The sequence below is a fragment of the Oncorhynchus clarkii genome, chromosome 27 (assembly GCF_045791955.1).
Source record: "Oncorhynchus clarkii lewisi isolate Uvic-CL-2024 chromosome 27, UVic_Ocla_1.0, whole genome shotgun sequence".
NCBI classification, from domain to species: domain Eukaryota; kingdom Metazoa; phylum Chordata; class Actinopteri; order Salmoniformes; family Salmonidae; genus Oncorhynchus; species Oncorhynchus clarkii.
The window spans coordinates 35,455,136-35,474,353 of NC_092173.1; the positions used below are offsets into that span (position 1 = coordinate 35,455,136).

At 46.0% G+C, this 19,218-nt stretch overlaps 1 protein-coding gene across 1 annotated transcript in view; it reads left to right on the forward strand.

Moving 5' to 3' along the window:
- LOC139386300 (phosphatidylinositol 3,4,5-trisphosphate 5-phosphatase 2A-like) overlaps positions 1 to 19,218 on the forward strand; it is a 71,578-nt gene that overhangs the window by 27,700 nt on the left and 24,660 nt on the right. The window contains exons 2-12 of the mRNA XM_071131799.1: positions 2,166 to 2,229; positions 7,360 to 7,504; positions 7,600 to 7,684; positions 8,289 to 8,435; positions 8,580 to 8,670; positions 9,921 to 10,010; positions 13,839 to 13,934; positions 15,583 to 15,733; positions 15,815 to 15,921; positions 18,040 to 18,142; positions 18,394 to 18,590. Coding sequence (XP_070987900.1) covers positions 2,166 to 2,229; positions 7,360 to 7,504; positions 7,600 to 7,684; positions 8,289 to 8,435; positions 8,580 to 8,670; positions 9,921 to 10,010; positions 13,839 to 13,934; positions 15,583 to 15,733; positions 15,815 to 15,921; positions 18,040 to 18,142; positions 18,394 to 18,590 — 1,276 coding nt within the window. The remainder of the gene's footprint in view (positions 1 to 2,165; positions 2,230 to 7,359; positions 7,505 to 7,599; positions 7,685 to 8,288; positions 8,436 to 8,579; positions 8,671 to 9,920; positions 10,011 to 13,838; positions 13,935 to 15,582; positions 15,734 to 15,814; positions 15,922 to 18,039; positions 18,143 to 18,393; positions 18,591 to 19,218) is intronic.

Genomic DNA, 19,218 nt, shown 5'->3' on the forward strand with positions numbered 1-19,218 from the left:
GTACCCTGTGAATATAGCCAAGTTATTGTATTTATTCCTTGTGTTGTTATGTTTTTATTATTTCTCTATTTTTCTCTCTGCATTGTTGGGAAGGTCCCGTAAGTAAGCATTTCACTGTTAAGTCTACACCTGTTGTTTACAAAGAGAGAGAGATAGAGAGACCCCTGGCCCAGATCTCAGCATGAAACTGTGTGTGTCAGGAGACGGGATGGGACACAGCACACACACACTGTATGCAAAAGGTGTGGCAAACTCGGCTGTTTTGCATAGACAGCACTGCAGCACAGAGAGAAGTTGGAAGTTTACATACACCTTAGCCAAATACATTTAAACTCAGTTTTTCACAATTCCTGACATTTAATCCTAGTAAAAACTCCCTGTTTTAGGTCAGTTAGGATCACCACTTTATTTTAAGAATGTGAAATGTCAGAATAATAGTAGAGAAAATTATTTATTTAAGTTTTTATTTCTTTCATCACATTCCCAGTGGGTCAGAAGTTTACATACACTCAATTAGTATTTGGTAGCATTGCCTTTAAATGGTTTAACTTAGGTCAAAGGTTTCGGGTAGACTTCCACAAGCTTCCCACAATACGTTGGGTGAATTTTGGCCCATTCCTCCTGACAGAGCTGGTGTAACTGAGTCAGGTTTGTAGGCCTCCTTGCTCGCACACGCTTTTTCAGTTCTGCCCACAAATTTTCTATGGGATTGAGGTCAGGGCTTTGTGATGGCCACTCCAGTATCTTGACTTTGTTGTACTTAAGCCATTTTGCCACAACTTTGGAAGTATGCTTGGGGTCATTGTCCATTTGGAAGACCCATTTGCGACCAAGTTTTTACTTCCTGACAGATGCTGCCACCCCCGTGCTTCACAGTTGGGATGGTGTTCTTCGGCTTGCAAGCCTCCCCCTTTTTCCTCCAAACATAACAATGGTCATTATGGCCAAACAGTTCTATTTTTGTTTCATCAGACCAGAGGAGATTTCTCCAAAAAGTATGATCTTTGTCCCCATGTGCAGTTGCAAACCGTAGTCTGGCTTATTTATGGCGGTTTGGGAGCAGTGGCTTCTTCCTAGCTGAGCGATCTTTCAGGTTATGTCGATATAGGACTCGTTTTACTGTGGATATAGATACTTTTGTACCTGTTTCCTCCAGCATCTTCACAAGGTCCTTTGCTGTTGTCCTGGGATTTTTTTTTCTTTTTCGCACCAAAGTACGTTCATCTCTAGGAGACTCCTTCCTAAGCGGTATGACGGCTGCGTTGTCCCATGATGTTTATACTTGTGTAGTATTGTTTGTACAGATGATCGTGGTACCTTCAGGCATTTGGCTGGTTTCTTTTGGCTGGTTTCTTTTGACTTTCCCAAGATGTCAAGGAAAGAGGAACTGAGGTTGAAGGTTGGCCTTGAAATACATCAACAGGTACACCTCCAATTGACTCAAATTATGTCAATTAGCTTATCAGAAGCTTCTAAGCCATGCCATCATTTCTGGAATTGTCCAAGGTGTTTAAAGGCACAGTCAACTTAGTGTATGTAAACTTCTGACCCACTGGAATTGTGATACAGTGAATTATAAGTGAAATAATCTTTCTGTAAACAATTGTTAGAAAAATGACTTGTGTCATGCACAAAGTAGATGTCCTAACCGACTTGCCAAAACTAATTTGTGGAGTGGTTGAAAACAGAGGTTTAATGACTCCAACCTAAGTGTTTGTAAACGAGGTTTAATGACTCCAACCTAAGTGTTTGTAAACTTCCGACTGTTTTCTACCTTTCCTTGCCGTTGTGTTTAGCTGTGAGAGAGAGGTGAGTGTGAGTTCTAGCAGCGCTAATGCCATGTTCACTGTGTTTGACAGACAGCAACAGGTTGAAACTCCCTCCAAATCTCCCGTCACACACACACACACACACACACACACACACACACACACACACACGTTGCAGGGAATATGTCATTCCTGTGGTATCCATGAAAGTACTAATGCCATTTTCTCCCCCCTCCGTCCTCCCTCCTTCTCTCCCCTTCTCTCCCCTCGCCTCTAATGCCTAACTCCTCCCCCCTTCTCTCCCCTTCTCTCCTCTTCTCTCCCTTCGCCTCTAACTCCTAACTCCCCCCTCACTCTATACTTCCCTCCCCCTCTCCCTCCCTCTCTTCTCTCTAGTTTCCAGAAGCATGTCCACACCTATAGGGTCCTACCAGATGAAGAGGGATTCTTGGCAGTCCAGGTACCACCATACACCGCCCTCCATACATACATGCACAGAACAGTGGGTGTTTTTCTATGCATACCTAGCACTCTGGATGTAGCTGTTAGTATGTACATCTATATCTGTGGAGGGCAGGCACATTCCTAATCTGGCCCTCATACCATCACGGTCACCTAATCATCCCCAGTTTACAATTGGCTCATTCATCCCCCTCCTCTCCCCTGTAACTATTCCCCAGGTTGTTGCTGTACATGAGAACATGTGTTCTCAGTCGACTTACCTGATAAAATAAGAGTTAAATAAAAGAACATTTAAAAAAAACTCCACCCACAAATATCAATGAACAGAAAGTGATTGTACCCACTCTCAGACTCTCTGAGCTACTCCACCAATACCTATATACTACCTACCTATCACTATACTACCTACCTATCAATATACTACCTACCTATCACTATACTACCTACCTATCTATATACTATCTACCTATCTATATACTACCTACCTATCACTATACTACCTACCTATCAATATACTACCTACCTATCAATATACTACCTACCTATAAATATACTACCTACCTATCTATATACTACCTACCTATAAATATACTACCTACCTATAAATATACTACCTACCTATCTATATACTACCTACCTATAAATATACTACCTACCTATAAATATACTACCTACCTATCACTATACTACCTACCTATCAATATACTACCTACCTATCTATATACTACCTACCTATCTATATACTACCTACCTATCTATATACTACCTACCTATCAATATACTACCTACCTATCAATATACTACCTACCTATCAATATACTACCTACCTATCAATATACTACCTACCTATCTATATACTACCTACCAATAACTATACTACCTACCTATCTATATACTACCTACCTATCTATATACTACCTATCTATCTATATACTACCTACCTATCTATATACTACCTACCTATCTATATTCTACCTCCCTATCTATATACTACCTACCTATCTATATACTACCTATCTATCTATATACTACCTACCTATCTACTGTATGTGTCGAACTGCTTTGCTTTATCTTGGCCAGGTTGCAATTGTAAATGAGAACTTGTTCTCAACTTGCCTACCTGGTTAAATAAAGGTGAAATAAATAAAATCAAAATATTTGATTTGATTTAACTTATATACTATTTACAGTTGAAGTCGGAAGTTTACATACACTTGGAGTCATTAAAACTAGTTTTTCAACCACTCCACAAATTTCTTGTTGTTTAACAAACTATAGTTTTGGCAAGTCTGTTAGGACATCTACTTTGTGCAAAACACAAGTAATTTTTCCAACAATTGTTTACAGACAGATTATTTCACTTATAATTCACTGTATCACAATTTCAGTGGTCAGAAGTTTACATACACTAAGTTGACTGTGCCTTTAAACAGCTTGGACAATTCCAGAAAATTATGTCCTGGCTTTAGAAGCTTTTGATAGGCTAATTGACATCATTTGAGTCGATTGGAGGTGTACCTGTGGATGTATTTCAAGGCCTAACTTCAAACTCAGTGCTTCTTTGCTTGACATCATGTGAAAATCTAAATAAATCATTCAAGACCTCAGAAAAACAATTGTAGACCTCCACAAGTCTGGTTCATCCTTGGGAGCAATTTCCAAACGCCTGACGGTACCATGTTCATATGTACAAACAATAGTACGCAAGTATAAACACCATGGGACCACGCAGCCATCATAAAACACAGGAAGGAGACGCGGTCTGTCTCCTAGAGATGAACGTACTTTGGTGCGAAAAGTGCAAATCAATCCAAGAACAACAGCAAAGGACCTTGTGAAGATGCTGGAGGAAACAAGTACAAAAGTATCTATATCCACAGTAAAACGAGTCCTATATCGACATAACCTGAAAGGCCGCTCAGCAAGGAAGAAGCCACTGCTCCAAAACCGCCATAAAAAAGCCAGACTATGGTTTGCAACTGCACATGGGGACAAAGATCATACTTTTTGGAGAAATGTCCTCTGGTCTGATGAAACAAAAATAGAACTGTTTGGCCATAATGACCATCGTTATGTTTGGAGGAAAAAGGGGAAGTCTTGCAAGCCGAAGAACACCATCCCAACCGTGAAGCACGGGGGTGGCAGCATCATGTTGTGGGGTGCGTTGTTGCAGGAAGGACTGGTGCACTTCACAAAATAGGAAGGAAGGAGGAAGGAAAATTATGTGGATATATTGAAGCAACATCTCAAGACATCAGTCAGGATATTAATGGGTCTTCCAAATGGACAATGACCCCAAGCATACTTCCAAAGTTGTGGCAAAATGGCTTAAGGACAACAAAGTCAAGGTATTGGAGTGGCCATCACAAAGCTCTGACCTCAATTCTATAGAAAAGTTGTGGGCAGAACTGAAAAAGCGTGTGGGAGCAAGGAGGCCTACAAACCTAACTCAGTTACACCAGCTCTGTCAGGAGGAATGGGCCAAAATTCACCCAACTTATTGTGGGAAGCTTGTAGAAGGCTACCCAAAATGTTTGACCGAAGTTAAACAATTTAAAGGCAATGCTACCAAATACTAATTGAGTGTATGTAAACTTCTGACCCACTGGGAATGTGATGAAACAAATTAAAGCTGAAATAAATAATTATCTCTACCATTATTCTGACATTTCACATTCTTAAAATAAAGTGGTGATCCTAACTGACCTAAGACAGAATTTTTTCCTTGGATTAAATGTCAGGAATTGTGAAAAACTGAGTTTAAATGTATTTGGCTAAGGTGTATGTAAACTTCTGACTTCAACTGTATGTGGCAGGGACTTCAGACAATCAAGGAATACAAAAGGAAAACCAGCCCTGTCGCGTACACCGACATCTTGCTTCCAGACAAACTTAACACCTTCTTTGCCCGCTTTGAGGAAAGTAGTGTCAACAACGCGGCCTGCTACCAAGGACTGTGGCTTCTCCTTCTCCGTGACCGATGTGAGTAAGATATTTAAACGTGTTAACCCCCGCAAGGCAGCAGGCCCAGACGGCATTCCTAGCCGCATCCTCAGAGCATGCGCAGACCAGCTGGCTGGTGTGTTTACGGACATTTTCAATCAATCCCTATCCCAGTCTGCTGTCCCCACATGCTTCAAGATGGCCACCATTGTTCCTGTACCCAAGAATGCAAAGGTAACTGAACTAAATCAGTATTGCCCCGTAGCACTCACTTCTGTCATATTGAAGTAAAGGATAATATAACCTCCACCTTACCTGTCACCCTAGACCCACTTCAATCTGCTTACTGCCCCAATAAGTCCACAGACAATGCAATTACCATCACACTGCACACTGCCCTGTCCCATCTTGACAAGAGGAATACCTATGTAAGAATGCTTGACTACAGCTCAGGGTCCTGGATCTCAACCCCACCCTGTGCAACTGGGTCCTGGACTTCCTGATGTGCCGACCCAGGTGGTGAAGGTAGGAAACAACATCTCCACTTCGCTGATCCTCAACAACAAAATAACCTAACTCAATGTCAACAAAACAAAGGAGATGATCGTGGACTCCAGGACACAGCAGAGGGAGCACCCCCCTATCCACATCGACGGGACAGTAGTGGAGAAGCTGGAAAGTTTCAAGTTCCTCAGCGTACATATCACTGACAAACTGAAAAATTCCACCCACACAGACAGTGTGGTGAAGAAGGCGCAGCAGTGCCTCTTCAACCTCCGGAGGCTGAAGAATTGTGTATTGTCACCTAAAACCCTCACAAACTTTACAAATGCACAATTGAGAGCATGCTATCGGGCTGTATCACCGCCTGGTACGGCAACTGCACCGCCCACAACCACAGGGCTCTCCAGAGGGTGGTGACGTCTGCACAACGCATCACCGAGGGCAAACTACCTGCCTTCCGGGACACCTACAGCACCCGATGTCACAGGAAGGTCAAAAAGATAATCAAGGACAACAACCACCCCGCTACCATCCAGCAGGCGAGGTCAGTACAGGTGCATCAAAGCTGGGACCAAGAAACTGAAAAACAGCTTCTATCTCAAGGCCATCAGACTGCTAAACAGCCAAAAAGGGGTAAAATTCAAAAAAAAATAAAAAATAAAAAAAAGAATACAGTATATACTGAGATGAGTAATACAAGATATGTTAACATTACTAAAGTGGCATTATTCAAGTGACTAGTGTTCCATTTATTAAAGTGGCCAGTGATTTCAAGTCTGTATGTAGGCAGCAGCCTCTCTCAGAGGCTTTTTTTTATTTATTTATTTATTTATTTTTTGAATTTTACCCCTTTTTCTCCCCAATTTCATGGTATCCAATTGTTGTAGTAGCTACTATCTTGTCTCATCGCTACAACTCCCGTACGGGCTCGGGAGAGACGAAGGTTGAAAGTCATGCGTCCTCCGAAACACAACCAACCAAGCCGCTGCTTCTTTAACACAGCGCACATCCAACCCGGAAGCCAGCCGCACCAATGCGCCAGAGGAAACACTGTGCACCTGGCCACCTTGGCTAGCGTACACTGCGCCCAGCCCGCCACAGGAGTCGCTGGTGCGCGATGAGACAAGGACACCCCTACCGACCAAGCCTTCCCTAACCCGGGCGACGCTAGGCCAATTGTGCGTCGCCCCACGGACCTCCCGGTCGCGGCCGGTTACGACAGAGCCTGGGCGCGAACCCAGGACTCTGATGGCACAGCTGGCGCTGCAGTACAGCGCCCTTAACCACTGCGCCACCCGGGAGGCCCTATATACTGTATTCTATACGATCTATTGCCTATGCCGCTCTGACATTGCTTAGATTTATATTCTTATATTCTTATTCCATTCATTTTACCCAGATTTGTGTGTATTAGGTATTTGTGGTGTAATTGTTAGATATGACTTGTTGCTGAACTGTAGGAACTAGAAGCACAAGCATTTCGCTACACTTGCAATGACATCTGCTAACCATGTGTGTGACCAATAAAATTTGATTTGAATCTACTACTTACCTACCTACCTACCTACCTACCTACCTACCCAGCTTTTTTCTGAACGTGCTGTGCAGAGTGTGCTCTGTCTCTGCAAGAGTGTATATCTTTGAAGTACCCACTCTCTCTCATTCCTCTCCCCTCTCCCAGACTTCTCAGGGGGTGCAGCCTAAGCGGTTTAAGAGCCTCCCAGAGCTGGTCCTGTTGTACCTCCAGCCCAGCCAGGGACTGGTCAGCACTCTACTGTACCCCGTAGACAGAGAGGAGAGCATCCCAGAGGACAGGGACTACTCAGGTACACTCTCTCTTCATCTCTCTCCGTCTGTCTGTCTCTGTCTTTATCGCTCCATCTTTCTCTTTATTTGTCTTTCTGTCTCTCTAATTGGTCAGATGGGGAAGATGAGAAGCCACCACTTCCTCCTCGTTCCGCCTCCACACCACCTACAGGCTCCTCCCCAGAGACACCCACCGACAGGTACAACACACACACGCACATACACACACACACATACACACGCACATACACACACGCACATACATACACACACGCACATACACACACACACACACACACACACGCACATACACACGCACATACACACACATACACACACGCACATACACACATGCACACACACACAACCACACGTGCATACACACAAACACAATGTTGCGTGACCTAGTAAAAACTCCTGGGCCTAGTAAAGGGTGGATCTACCTGTTAAATTAGATCAACTGATCCTGCTTGTAGAGATTCAGTGAATCTGAACAGGGCCTATCTTCGACCAAACCTTGAAGAACCCTCCCCCTCTCTTCTCATCCTTTTCCCTCCTCTCTTGCCCTCCTGAGATCAGATGGGGGGGGGTTGTCTTGTTTAGACAGTGATTCAGCAGCAGTCTGATCCTGAGGAAGTCTGGGACATTGGAAAGTTGATGTTATCACGTCTTCTTCAGTGTTCTATACTCACAGCAAAGGCCAGTCCCCCTCTGCACCCCATGGTCTCTGTGGCAAGTCCAGAGGATGTAAGACCCGTGTCTGTTCTATTGACACGGATTGGATGTTGTTCCGTCCTACTTTAGCGCCCCTGCTGCTAACGGCCTGAGCACCATTTCCCATGAATATCTGAAGGGAAGCTACGCTCTGGACCTGCAGGCTGTCAAACAGGGAGCCAGCTCTCTGCCCCACCTCAACAAGACACTGGTGTCCTCCTGCAAACGCCTCAACGGGTGAGACACAAACACACACAACTCTCAACTTCTCTTGGTGACACATGCACGCATGCACACACACTCAAAAACCTGTGTGTGTGTGTGTGTGTGTGTGTGTGTGTGTGTGTGTGTGTGTGTGTGTGTGTGTGTGTGTGTGTGTAGGGAAGTGGATAAGGTTCTGTCTGGGCTGGAGATCCTGTCCAAGGTGTTTGACCAACAGAGTGCCTTCATAGTGTCCAAGATGATACAGCAGGTACTCTACATTTTCTATCTTGTTTTTTTCATGGGTTTGTGTGTGTGTGTTGGGGTAAAATGTATGACTCTGGAAAGCACAGGAAGCTTAGACATGCCACACCTTGGTTTCCTCCTGACCACACACACACACACACACACAATGCTCCTGAGTACACTGGGGGTCATGAGGAAAGAGATATTTGTGCCCCCAGAGAGAAACAACTAGAGTTCCTAGAGACAGCTGTGCTTGAGAGAGTCACGCTGTAATCGCACACACACACACACACACGCACACACACGCACACGCACGCACGCACGCACACACGCACACACGCACGCACGCACACACGCACACACACACACACACGTGGTCTTAAAGGGCCAGACCTCTTTTCCCCTCAAACTTTCCTCACACAATGGGCTCATGTCTACATAGCATCTAGTGTGTGTGTTTGTCTGTGTCTGTCTGTTGTAACTATCTGTCTGTTGTGTCTGTCTGTCGGAACTGTCTGTAACTGTCTGTCGTAACTTTCTGTATGTTGTGTCTGTCTGTCGGAACTGTCTGTAACTGTCTGTCGTAACTGTTGTGTCTGTCTGTCGTAACTTTCTGTAACTGTCTGTCGTAACTTTCTGTCTGTTGTGTCTGTCTGTCGTAACTTTCTGTCTGTTGTGTCTGTCTGTCGGAACTGTCTGTAACTGTCTGTCGTAACTTTCTGTCTGTTGTGTCTGTCTGTCGGAACTGTCTGTAACTGTCTGTTGTAACTATCTGTCTGTTGTGTCTGTCTGTCGGAACTTTCTGTCTGTTGTGTCTGTCTGTCGGAATTGTCTGTAACTGTCTGTCGTAACTATCTGTCTGTTGTGTCTGTCTGTCGGAACTGTCTGTAACTGTCTGTCGTAACTATCTGTCTGTTGTGTCTGTCTGTCGGAACTTTCTGTCTGTTGTGTCTGTCTGTCGGAACTGTCTGTAACTGTCTGTCGTAACTATCTGTCTGTTGTGTCTGTCTGTCGGAACTTTCTGTCTGTTGTGTCTGTCTGTCGGAACTGTCTGTAACTGTCTGTCGTAACTATCTGTCTGTTGTGTCTGTCTGTCGGAACTGTCTGTAACTGTCTGTCGGAACTATCTGTCTGTTGTGTCTGTCTGTCGGAACTGTCTGTAACTGTCTGTCGTAACTATCTGTCTGTGTGTCGTAACTGTCTGTTGTAACGTCTGTGTGTCGTAACTGTCTGTTGTAACGTCTGTGTGTCGTAACTGTCTGTTTTCCTCCGTAGTCGGTGAATCAGGGTGGAGATCAGGAGTTGGAGAATCTGGTCACTAAACTGGCCATCCTCAAAGACTTACTGTCTTCTATAGAGAAGAAGGTAAGCCTGCACCACACAGGCACAAGCACACACTCACACACACGCAGCTGTTAGTGAGTGTGTTTAGTTAACCTCCTCCCTCTGATGGATCGTCTGCCATGATGGGCGGCGGGTGGTGGCTGTAGCCCAGCGGGTGTGCTCTGAGCTGGGGTGAAGAGAGAGAGGACCCCCCCCCACCCTCCATAGAAATATTATCTAATAGTCATTCAAATTCTATGTCCCCTCTCCCCTCTGTCTGGGCCCCAGAGCTCAGGTTACACATGGAGGGAGAAGGTGGGAGCGGGAGGGGGAGAAGATGGGAGCGGGAGGGGGAGGGGGAGGGAGAAGATGGGAGGGGGAGGGAGAAGGTGGGAGCGGGAGGGAGAAGATGGGAGCGGGAGGGGGAGGGGGAGGGAGAAGATGGGAGGGGGAGAAGATGGGAGGGGGAGGGAGAAGATGGGAGGGGGAGGGGGAGGGAGAAGATGGGAGGGGGAGAAGATGGGAGGGGGAGGGGGAGGGAGAAGATGGGAGCAGGAGGGGGAGGGAGAAGATGGGAGGGGAAGGGGGAGGGAGAAGATGGGAGGGGGAGGGGGAGGGAGAAGATGGGAGGGGGAGGGAGAGAATATGGGAGGGGGAGGCGGAGCGAGAAAATGGGAGCGGGAGGGGGATAAGATGAGAGGGGGAGGGGGAGGGGTAGGGAGAAGATGGGAGCGGGAGGGGGGAGGGAGAAGATGGGAGGGCGAGGGAGAAGATGGGAGCGGGAGGGGGAGGGAGAAGATGGGAGGGGGAGGGGGAGGGAGAAGATGGGAGCGGGAGGGGGATAAGATGAGAGGGGGAGGGGGAGGGGTAGGGAGAAGATGGGAGCGGGAGGGGGAGAAGATGGGAGCGGGAGGGGGAGGGGGAGGGAGAAGATGGGAGCGGGAGGGGGAGAAGATGGGAGCGGGAGGGGGAGGGAGAAGATGGGAGGGGGAGGGAGAAGGTGGGAGCGGGATGGAGAAGATGGGAGCGGGAGGGGGAGGGGGAGGGAGAAGATGGGAGGGGGAGAAGATGGGGGGGGGGAGGGAGAAGATGGGAGCGGGAGGGGGAGGGAGAAGATAGGAGGGGGAGAAGGGGGGAGGGGGAGGGAGAAGATGGGAGCGGGAGGGGGAGGGAGAAGATGGGAGGGGGAGGGGGAGAAGATGGGAGGGGGAGGGGGAGGGAGAAGATGGGAGCGGGAGGGGGAGAAGATGGGAGGGGGAGGGAGAGGGGTAGGGAGAAGATGGGAGCGGGAGGGGGAGAAGATGGGAGAGGGAGGGGGAGGGAGAAGATGGGTACACTGTGGTTGTTCAGGTTTCTAATTACACACCTTACACTGTGGTTGTTCAGGTTTCTAATGACACACCTTACACTGTGGTTGTTCAGGTTTCTAATGACACACCTTACACTGTGGTTGTTCAGGTTTCTAATGACACACCTTACACTGTGGTTGTTCAGGTTTCTAATGACACACCTTACACTGTGGTTGTTCAGGTTTCTAATTACACACCTTACACTGTGGTTGTTCAGGTTTCTAATGACACACCTTGCACTGTGGTTGTTCAGGTTTCTAATGACACACCTTACACTGTGGTTGTTCAGGTTTCTAATGACACACCTTACACTGTGGTTGTTCAGGTTTCTAATGACACACCTTACACTGTGGTTGTTCAGGTTTCTAATGACACACCTTACACTGTGGTTGTTCAGGTTTCTAATGACACACCTTACACTGTGGTTGTTCAGGTTTCTAATGACACACCTTACACTGTGGTTGTTCAGGTTTCTAATGACACACCTTACACTGTGGTTGTTCAGGTTTCTAATGACACACCTTACACTGTGGTTGTTCAGGTTTCTAATGACACACCTTACACTGTGGTTGTTCAGGTTTCTAATTACACACCTTACACTGTGGTTGTTCAGGTTTCTAATGACACACCTTACACTGTGGTTGTTCAGGTTTCTAATGACACACCTTACACTGTGGTTGTTCAGGTTTCTAATTACACACCTTACACTGTGGTTGTTCAGGTTTCTAATGACACACCTTACACTGTGGTTGTTCAGGTTTCTAATGACACACCTTACAAATCAAATCAAATCAAATTGTATTTGTCACATACACATGGTTAGCAGATGTTAATGCGAGTGTAGCGAAATGCTTGTGCTTCTAGTTCCGACAATGCAGTAATAACCAACAAGTAATCTAACTAACAATTCGAAAACTACTGTCTTGTACACAGTGTAAGGGGATAAAGAATATGTACATAAGGATATATGAATGAGTGATGGTACAGAGCAGCATAGGCAAGATACAGTAGATGGTATCGAGTACAGTATGTACATATGAGATGAGTATGTAAACAAAGTGGCATAGTTAAAGTGGCTAGTGATACATGTATTACATAAGGATACAGTCGATGATATAGAGTACAGTATATACGTATGCATATGAGATGAATAATGTAGGGTAAGTAACATTATGTAAGGTAGCATTGTTTAAAGTGGCTAGTGATATATTTACATCATTTCCCATCAATTCCCATTATTAAAGTGGCTGGAGTTGAGTCAGTGTCAGTGTGTTGGCAGCAGCCACTCAGTGTTAGTGGTGGCTGTTTAACAGTCTGATGGCCTTGAGATAGAAGCTGTTTTTCAGTCTCTCGGTCCCAGCTTTGATGCACCTGTACTGACCTCGCCTTCTGGATGATAGCGGGGTGAACAGGCAGTGGCTCGGGTGGTTGATGTCCTTGATGATCTTTATGGCCTTCCTGTAACATCGGGTGGTGTAGGTGTCCTGGAGGGCAGGTAGTTTGCCCCCGGTGATGCGTTGTGCAGACCTCACTACCCTCTGGAGAGCCTTACGGTTGAGGGCGGTGCAGTTGCCATACCAGGCGGTGATACAGCCCGCCAGGATGCTCTCGATTGTGCATCTGTAGAAGTTTGTGAGTGCTTTTGGTGACAAGCCAAATTTCTTCAGCCTCCTGAGGTTGAAGAGGCGCTGCTGCGCCTTCTTCACGATGCTGTCTGTGTGAGTGGACCAATTCAGTTTGTCTGTGATGTGTATGCCGAGGAACTTAAAACTTGCTACCCTGTCCACTACTGTTCCATCGATGTGGATAGGGGGGTGTTCCCTCTGCTGTTTCCTGAAGTCCACAATCATCTCCTTAGTTTTGTTGAGTTTTGTACACTGTGGTTGTTCAGGTTTCTAATGACACACCTTACACTGTGGTTGTTCAGGTTTCTAATGACACACCTTACACTGTGGTTGTTCAGGTTTCCAATTACACACCTTACACTGTGGTTGTTCAGGTTTCTAATTACACACCTTACACTGTGGTTGTTCAGGTTTCTAATGACACACCTTACACTGTGGTTGTTCAGGTTTCTAATGACACACCTTACACTGTGGTTGTTCAGGTTTCTAATGACACACCTTACACTGTGGTTGTTCAGGTTTCCAATTACACACCTTACACTGTGGTTGTTCAGGTTTCTAATGACACACCTTACACTGTGGTTGTTCAGGTTTCTAATGACACACCTTACACTGTGGTTGTTCAGGTTTCTAATGACACACCTTACACTGTGGTTGTTCAGGTTTCTAATGACACACCTTACACTGTGGTTGTTCAGGTTTCTAATGACACACCTTACACTGTGGTTGTTCAGGTTTCTAATGACACACCTTACACTGTGGTTGTTCAGGTTTCTAATGACACACCTTACACTGTGGTTGTTCAGGTTTCTTAACCCTGTAGCTAATGTAATCCCCCCCCCCCCCCCTCTCGCTCTCTCTCGCTCTTCCCTCTCTCTTTCCTTTTCTCTTTCTAGGCTCTGAAGGCTGTGCAAGATATGAGTTTGTCCACTCTCTCCTCTCCTCCTCCTCTCACACGCCACAGCAAAACCATCCCTGTACAGGCCTTTGAGGTACATGCACACACACACTTTGAGATATACCCCAACCCCTCCCCTGTCCCATTGGTCCACAGGCTGACCAATCAGTGGGTGTGGCTCAGAATTCCTAGATTCTCCAGGAAGTGGTTTTCTGCCCTGGGAGCCAGTCAGATAAATGAACAGTTTTGTCTGTTCTGTGACATCATCATGGGTGTCATGGCTGTGGTCCGACCTCCCTCTCTCAGGATGTGATAGTTAAATGACTGATGTGACCAGAGTGTAGAGACTAGAGCCCTCAACGCTGTGCTGATAACTACAGAGTGGGTGTGATGGAAGGATAATCACTATCAGTAACCAGGAAGTGGACGCCTCAGCTAGCTAGCGCTCTAGAGATGTAAACACCACGGCTGCCTGGGGTCATGGTCCATTTCAGGACATAGGCATTTGAATTCTCTTTCATGAATTTAAGATGGAAACGTTCCGTAATTAACTGAATTTAAATGGAACTACTTTAACTCTGTGTAAACACGCACTGCAGCTGAGTTGAGTAATGAGCTTGCTGAACGTGATCTAAATTCTATAGGTTGCCATGTCTAATCACTCTACACCCAGATTAACACCACTGGATCTGTTCCGTGTTTATGAAGTTAGAAACAGCTGGATTTGAGAAGCTGAACGTCCATTGGTCATAGCTCATATGGAGCTGGACATTGATTGACTCATTGGTTGGTTATCCACTCTGAGAGACAGTGGCTGTGTCCGAGAGCATCAAATCCATGATGCATTATGGGTAAATTGGGATTTAATGACTGATCTATAAACGATAATGTGTAGTTATTTATGATAATAGGTCATTTGTAGATCAGTCAGTCGGCAGTCGCCTGCACTGTATGTTTTCGAAAAAGCCCAAAAGCTGTATGTCTTTCTGACTACCCTAGACTGGGGAGTCAACAGACATGGATTAGCAGTCAGTCATCTCCACTCCCCTGTGTGATTTATACAGCAGTTCAGGAGCTACGTCAGAATGTTTCACATCCACTGAAGGTGTGTGTGTGGGTGTGTGTTTGATGACCTCCTTTCTAGCCACTTCCTGATTGCAGGGGAAGAAGTGTGTTGCTCTGATGGGTGAGATGTGGGGGGGGGGGGGGGCTGGGGTGATCCTCATAAAACCACCATGTCAGATTCACCCCAGACAGAGCAACGGCTGTATCAAAACTTCCATCCAGACAGAGCAATGGCTGTATCAAAACTTCAATCCAGACAGAGCTATACTGTAACTGTACTGAGGTCTGTGACGTTGATGTATTTTATTGTTATATTTATAGTTTTATTGATACTAAAAGATCTAGGATACATTCCACTGAGAACCCAGATGATACTGTTTTCATACAATGCTTGGTCCCAACATGGAGGAGAGTTTACTGAACTGACTGTGCATCGACACACTGACGCCCCCCGGTGGTGACACCGGTAGTAGTACAGCTGTCTCTATTTCACACTGAAGAAGCTGTAGTTTATTATGTGAATAAAGAATTCTGGTTTTGTCCTGTCTGTCTCTGTGTCCGTCCGTTTGTCTGTGTGTCTGTGTCTGTCCGTCCGTCTGTCTGTGTGTGTCTCCCCTCTGTCCCTCCAGGTGAAGATGTGTTTTGTAACCCCTCTGTCTGTCTGTCTGTCCCTCCAGGTGAAGCTGGATGTGTACCTGGCAGACCTGACTAAAATAGGGAAGAGTCAGAAGCACAGTCTGTCTGTGGACGTGGAGGGAGGGAAGCTAGTGGTGATGAAGAAGATGAAGGACAACCAGGAGGACTGGAACACCTTCACACACCACAAGAGTAAGGACACACACACACACACACGTCGAAAGTGAGAAGATACTCACACTCGTTGTTTCTCTCCGTGTTTCTCTCCCTCAGTCCGTCAGCTGATCAAGTCTCAACGTGTTCAGAACAAGCTGGGCATCGTGTTTGAGAAGGACAAGGAGAAGAGCCAGAGGAAAGACTTCATCTTCGCCAGCGCTAAGGTACACACACACTGTGAATAAACAAAGACTTTGGTTAACACTCAAAGCTGTCAATCAAGCTCTTACTAGCGCCATGGGGCCTCATACACAGAGCTGTGCTGTGCCTTGGATTGGGTGAATCCTCATTTTCATTAAACCGCCAATCATTAGTTGAAACAATAACAAAGTGTCCTATTTTATTTTTAAAATTCAACCTTTATTTAACTAGGCAAGTCAGTTAAGAATAAATTATTATTTACAATGACGGCCTACCCCAGCCAAACCCGAACGATGCTGGGTCAATTGTGCGCCACCCTATGGGACTCCCGATCACGGCCGGGCTGTGACACAGCCTGGGATCGAACCTCATGCTGGAGTGACAGCATAACACTGCGATGCAGTGCCTTAGACCGCTGCGCCACTCCGGAGGCCCAAAATTACAGTTCTAACCATGTTTTGAGGCTGCACAGTATTTGTTTACATTGACTTTGTTTACAAAGATTGGAGTGAAACAGGCTTATATTTGGGGTTCTGATGGCGTACGACCAGTGTTGAACTAAGTTGCTGAGGGAAGTTATATTCTTCCAGAATATATATATATATATATATATATATTCTTCCATATTCGTCCAAACATGAACCCTTCAAACCCAACTGTACTCCACCTGTCTGTCATCTGAGCCTTGATCAGCACCTGGGAGCAAACACAATCAGTAATAGTTAAACAACGCATTCAACTCTGTGCACAAGGACTACATTTAACAATTTCCATTGAAAAACCAAAACATATTTACTTGAACAAGGGTGCAGACGCTACGTTTGGTTTCAGAAGGACTGTTTGTGCCGTCATTCTTTTCATCTGCACTGTTTTTCAACTGAATGTGTTTACAGCATCACTCTGTTACCGTGGAATTGTCCTATAGCAAACCTAAGAATATACAGTCTACCAAGTCCTCCATTACACACTCACACTGTACACTGACTGTACACTGACTGTACACTGACTGTACACTGACTGTACACTGACTGTAGACTCACACTGACTGTACACTGACTGTACACTGACTGTAGACTCACACTGACTGTACACTGACTGTAGACTCACACTGACTGTACACTGACTGTACACTGACTGTACACTGACTGTACAGTCACTGTACACTCACACTGACTGTACACTGACTGTAGACTCACACTGACTGTACACTGACTGTACACTGACTGTACACTGACTGTAGACTCACACTGACTGTACACTGACTGTAGACTCACACTGACTGTACACTGACTGTAGACTCACACTGACTGTACACTGACTGTAGACTCACACTGACTGTACACTGACTGTACACTGACTGTAGACTCACACTGACTGTACACTGACTGTACACTGACTGTAGACTCACACTGACTGTACACTGACTGTACACTGACTGTAGACTCACACTGACTGTACACTGACTGTAGACTCACACTGACTGTACACTGACTGTACACTGACTGTACACTCACACTGACTGTACACTGACTGTAGACTCACACTGACTGTACACTGACTGTAGACTCACACTGACTGTACACTGACTGTAGACTCACACTGACTGTACACTCACACTGACTGTACACTGACTGTACACTGACTGTACACTGACTGTAGACTCACACTGACTGTATACTGACTGTACACTGACTGTATACTGACTGTACACTGACTGTACACTGACTGTACACTGACTGTACACTGACTGTAGACTCACACTGACTGTATACTGACTGTATACTGACTGTACACTGACTGTACACTGACTGTAGACTCACACTGACTGTATACTGACTGTACACTGACTGTACACTGACTGTACACTGACTGTACACTGACTGTACACTGACTGTAGACTCACACTGACTGTACACTGACTGTACACTGACTGTACACTGACTGTACACTGACTGTAGACTCACACTGACTGTACACTGACTGTACACTGACTGTACACTGACTGTACACTGACTGTACACTGACTGTAGACTCACACTGACTGTATACTGACTGTATACTGACTGTACACTGACTGTACACTGACTATACACTGACTGTACACTGACTGTATACTGACTGTACACTGTGCGTGTTGTCAGAAGCGGGAGGCTTTTTGTCAGCTGCTGCAGCTGATGAAGAACAAACATTCCAACCAGGACGAGCCAGACATGATCTCCATCTACATAGGGACCTGGAACATGGGTGAGCTCACACACACACACACACACACATACATACATACATACACACACACACACACACACACACACGCACGGCACACACACACACACACACACACACACACACACACACACACACACACACACACACTCACACACACACACACACACACACACTACATGCTACAGATAACGTCAAACCTCCTAAAGTGAAGAGATTTTGTGTGTGTGTGTGTGTGTGTGCGCCGTGCGTGTGTGTGTGTGTGTGTGTAGGTTCTGTGCCCTCCCCCAAGGCGGTGGGTTCCTGGCTGTTGTGTCGTGGGCTGGGGAAGACGCTGGATGAGATGACCGTAACCATTCCTCATGACCTCTACGTGTTCGGAACGCAAGAGAACTCTGTGTGTGACCGTGAGTGGGTCGACTCACTCCGCACCGCACTCAAAGAACACACAGAGCTGGATTACAAACCGGTGAGAGGCAGGCGGAATGAGGATCTGGTCAATAGTAGTTCACTCCATTGGGGAACAAGGTGTTGTTAGGGATTGTCCCATTGGGGAATAAGGTGTTGTTAGGGATTGTCCCATTGGGGAATAAGGTGTTGTTAGGGATTGTCCCATTGGGGAATAAGGTGTTGTTTGGGATTGTCCCATTGGGGAATAAGGTGTTGTTAGGGATTGTCCCATTGGGGAACAAGGTGTTGTTTGGGATTGTCCCATTGGGGAACAAGGTGTTGTTTGGGATTGTCCCATTGGGGAATAAGGTGTTGTTAGGGATTGTCCCATTGGGGAATAAGGTGTTGTTTGGGATTGTCCCATTGGGGAATAAGGTGTTGTTAGGGATTGTCCCATTGGGGAATAAGGTGTTGTTAGGGATTGTCCCATTGGGGAATAAGGTGTTGTTAGGGATTGTCCCATTGGGGAACAAAGTGTTGTTAGGGATTGTCCCATTGGGGAATAAGGTGTTGTTAGGGATTGTCCCATTGGGGAATAAGGTGTTGTTAGGGATTGTCCCATTGGGGAATAAGGTGTTGTTAGGGATTGTCCCATTGGGGAATAAGGTGTTGTTAGGGATTGTCCCATTGGGGAATAAGGTGTTGTT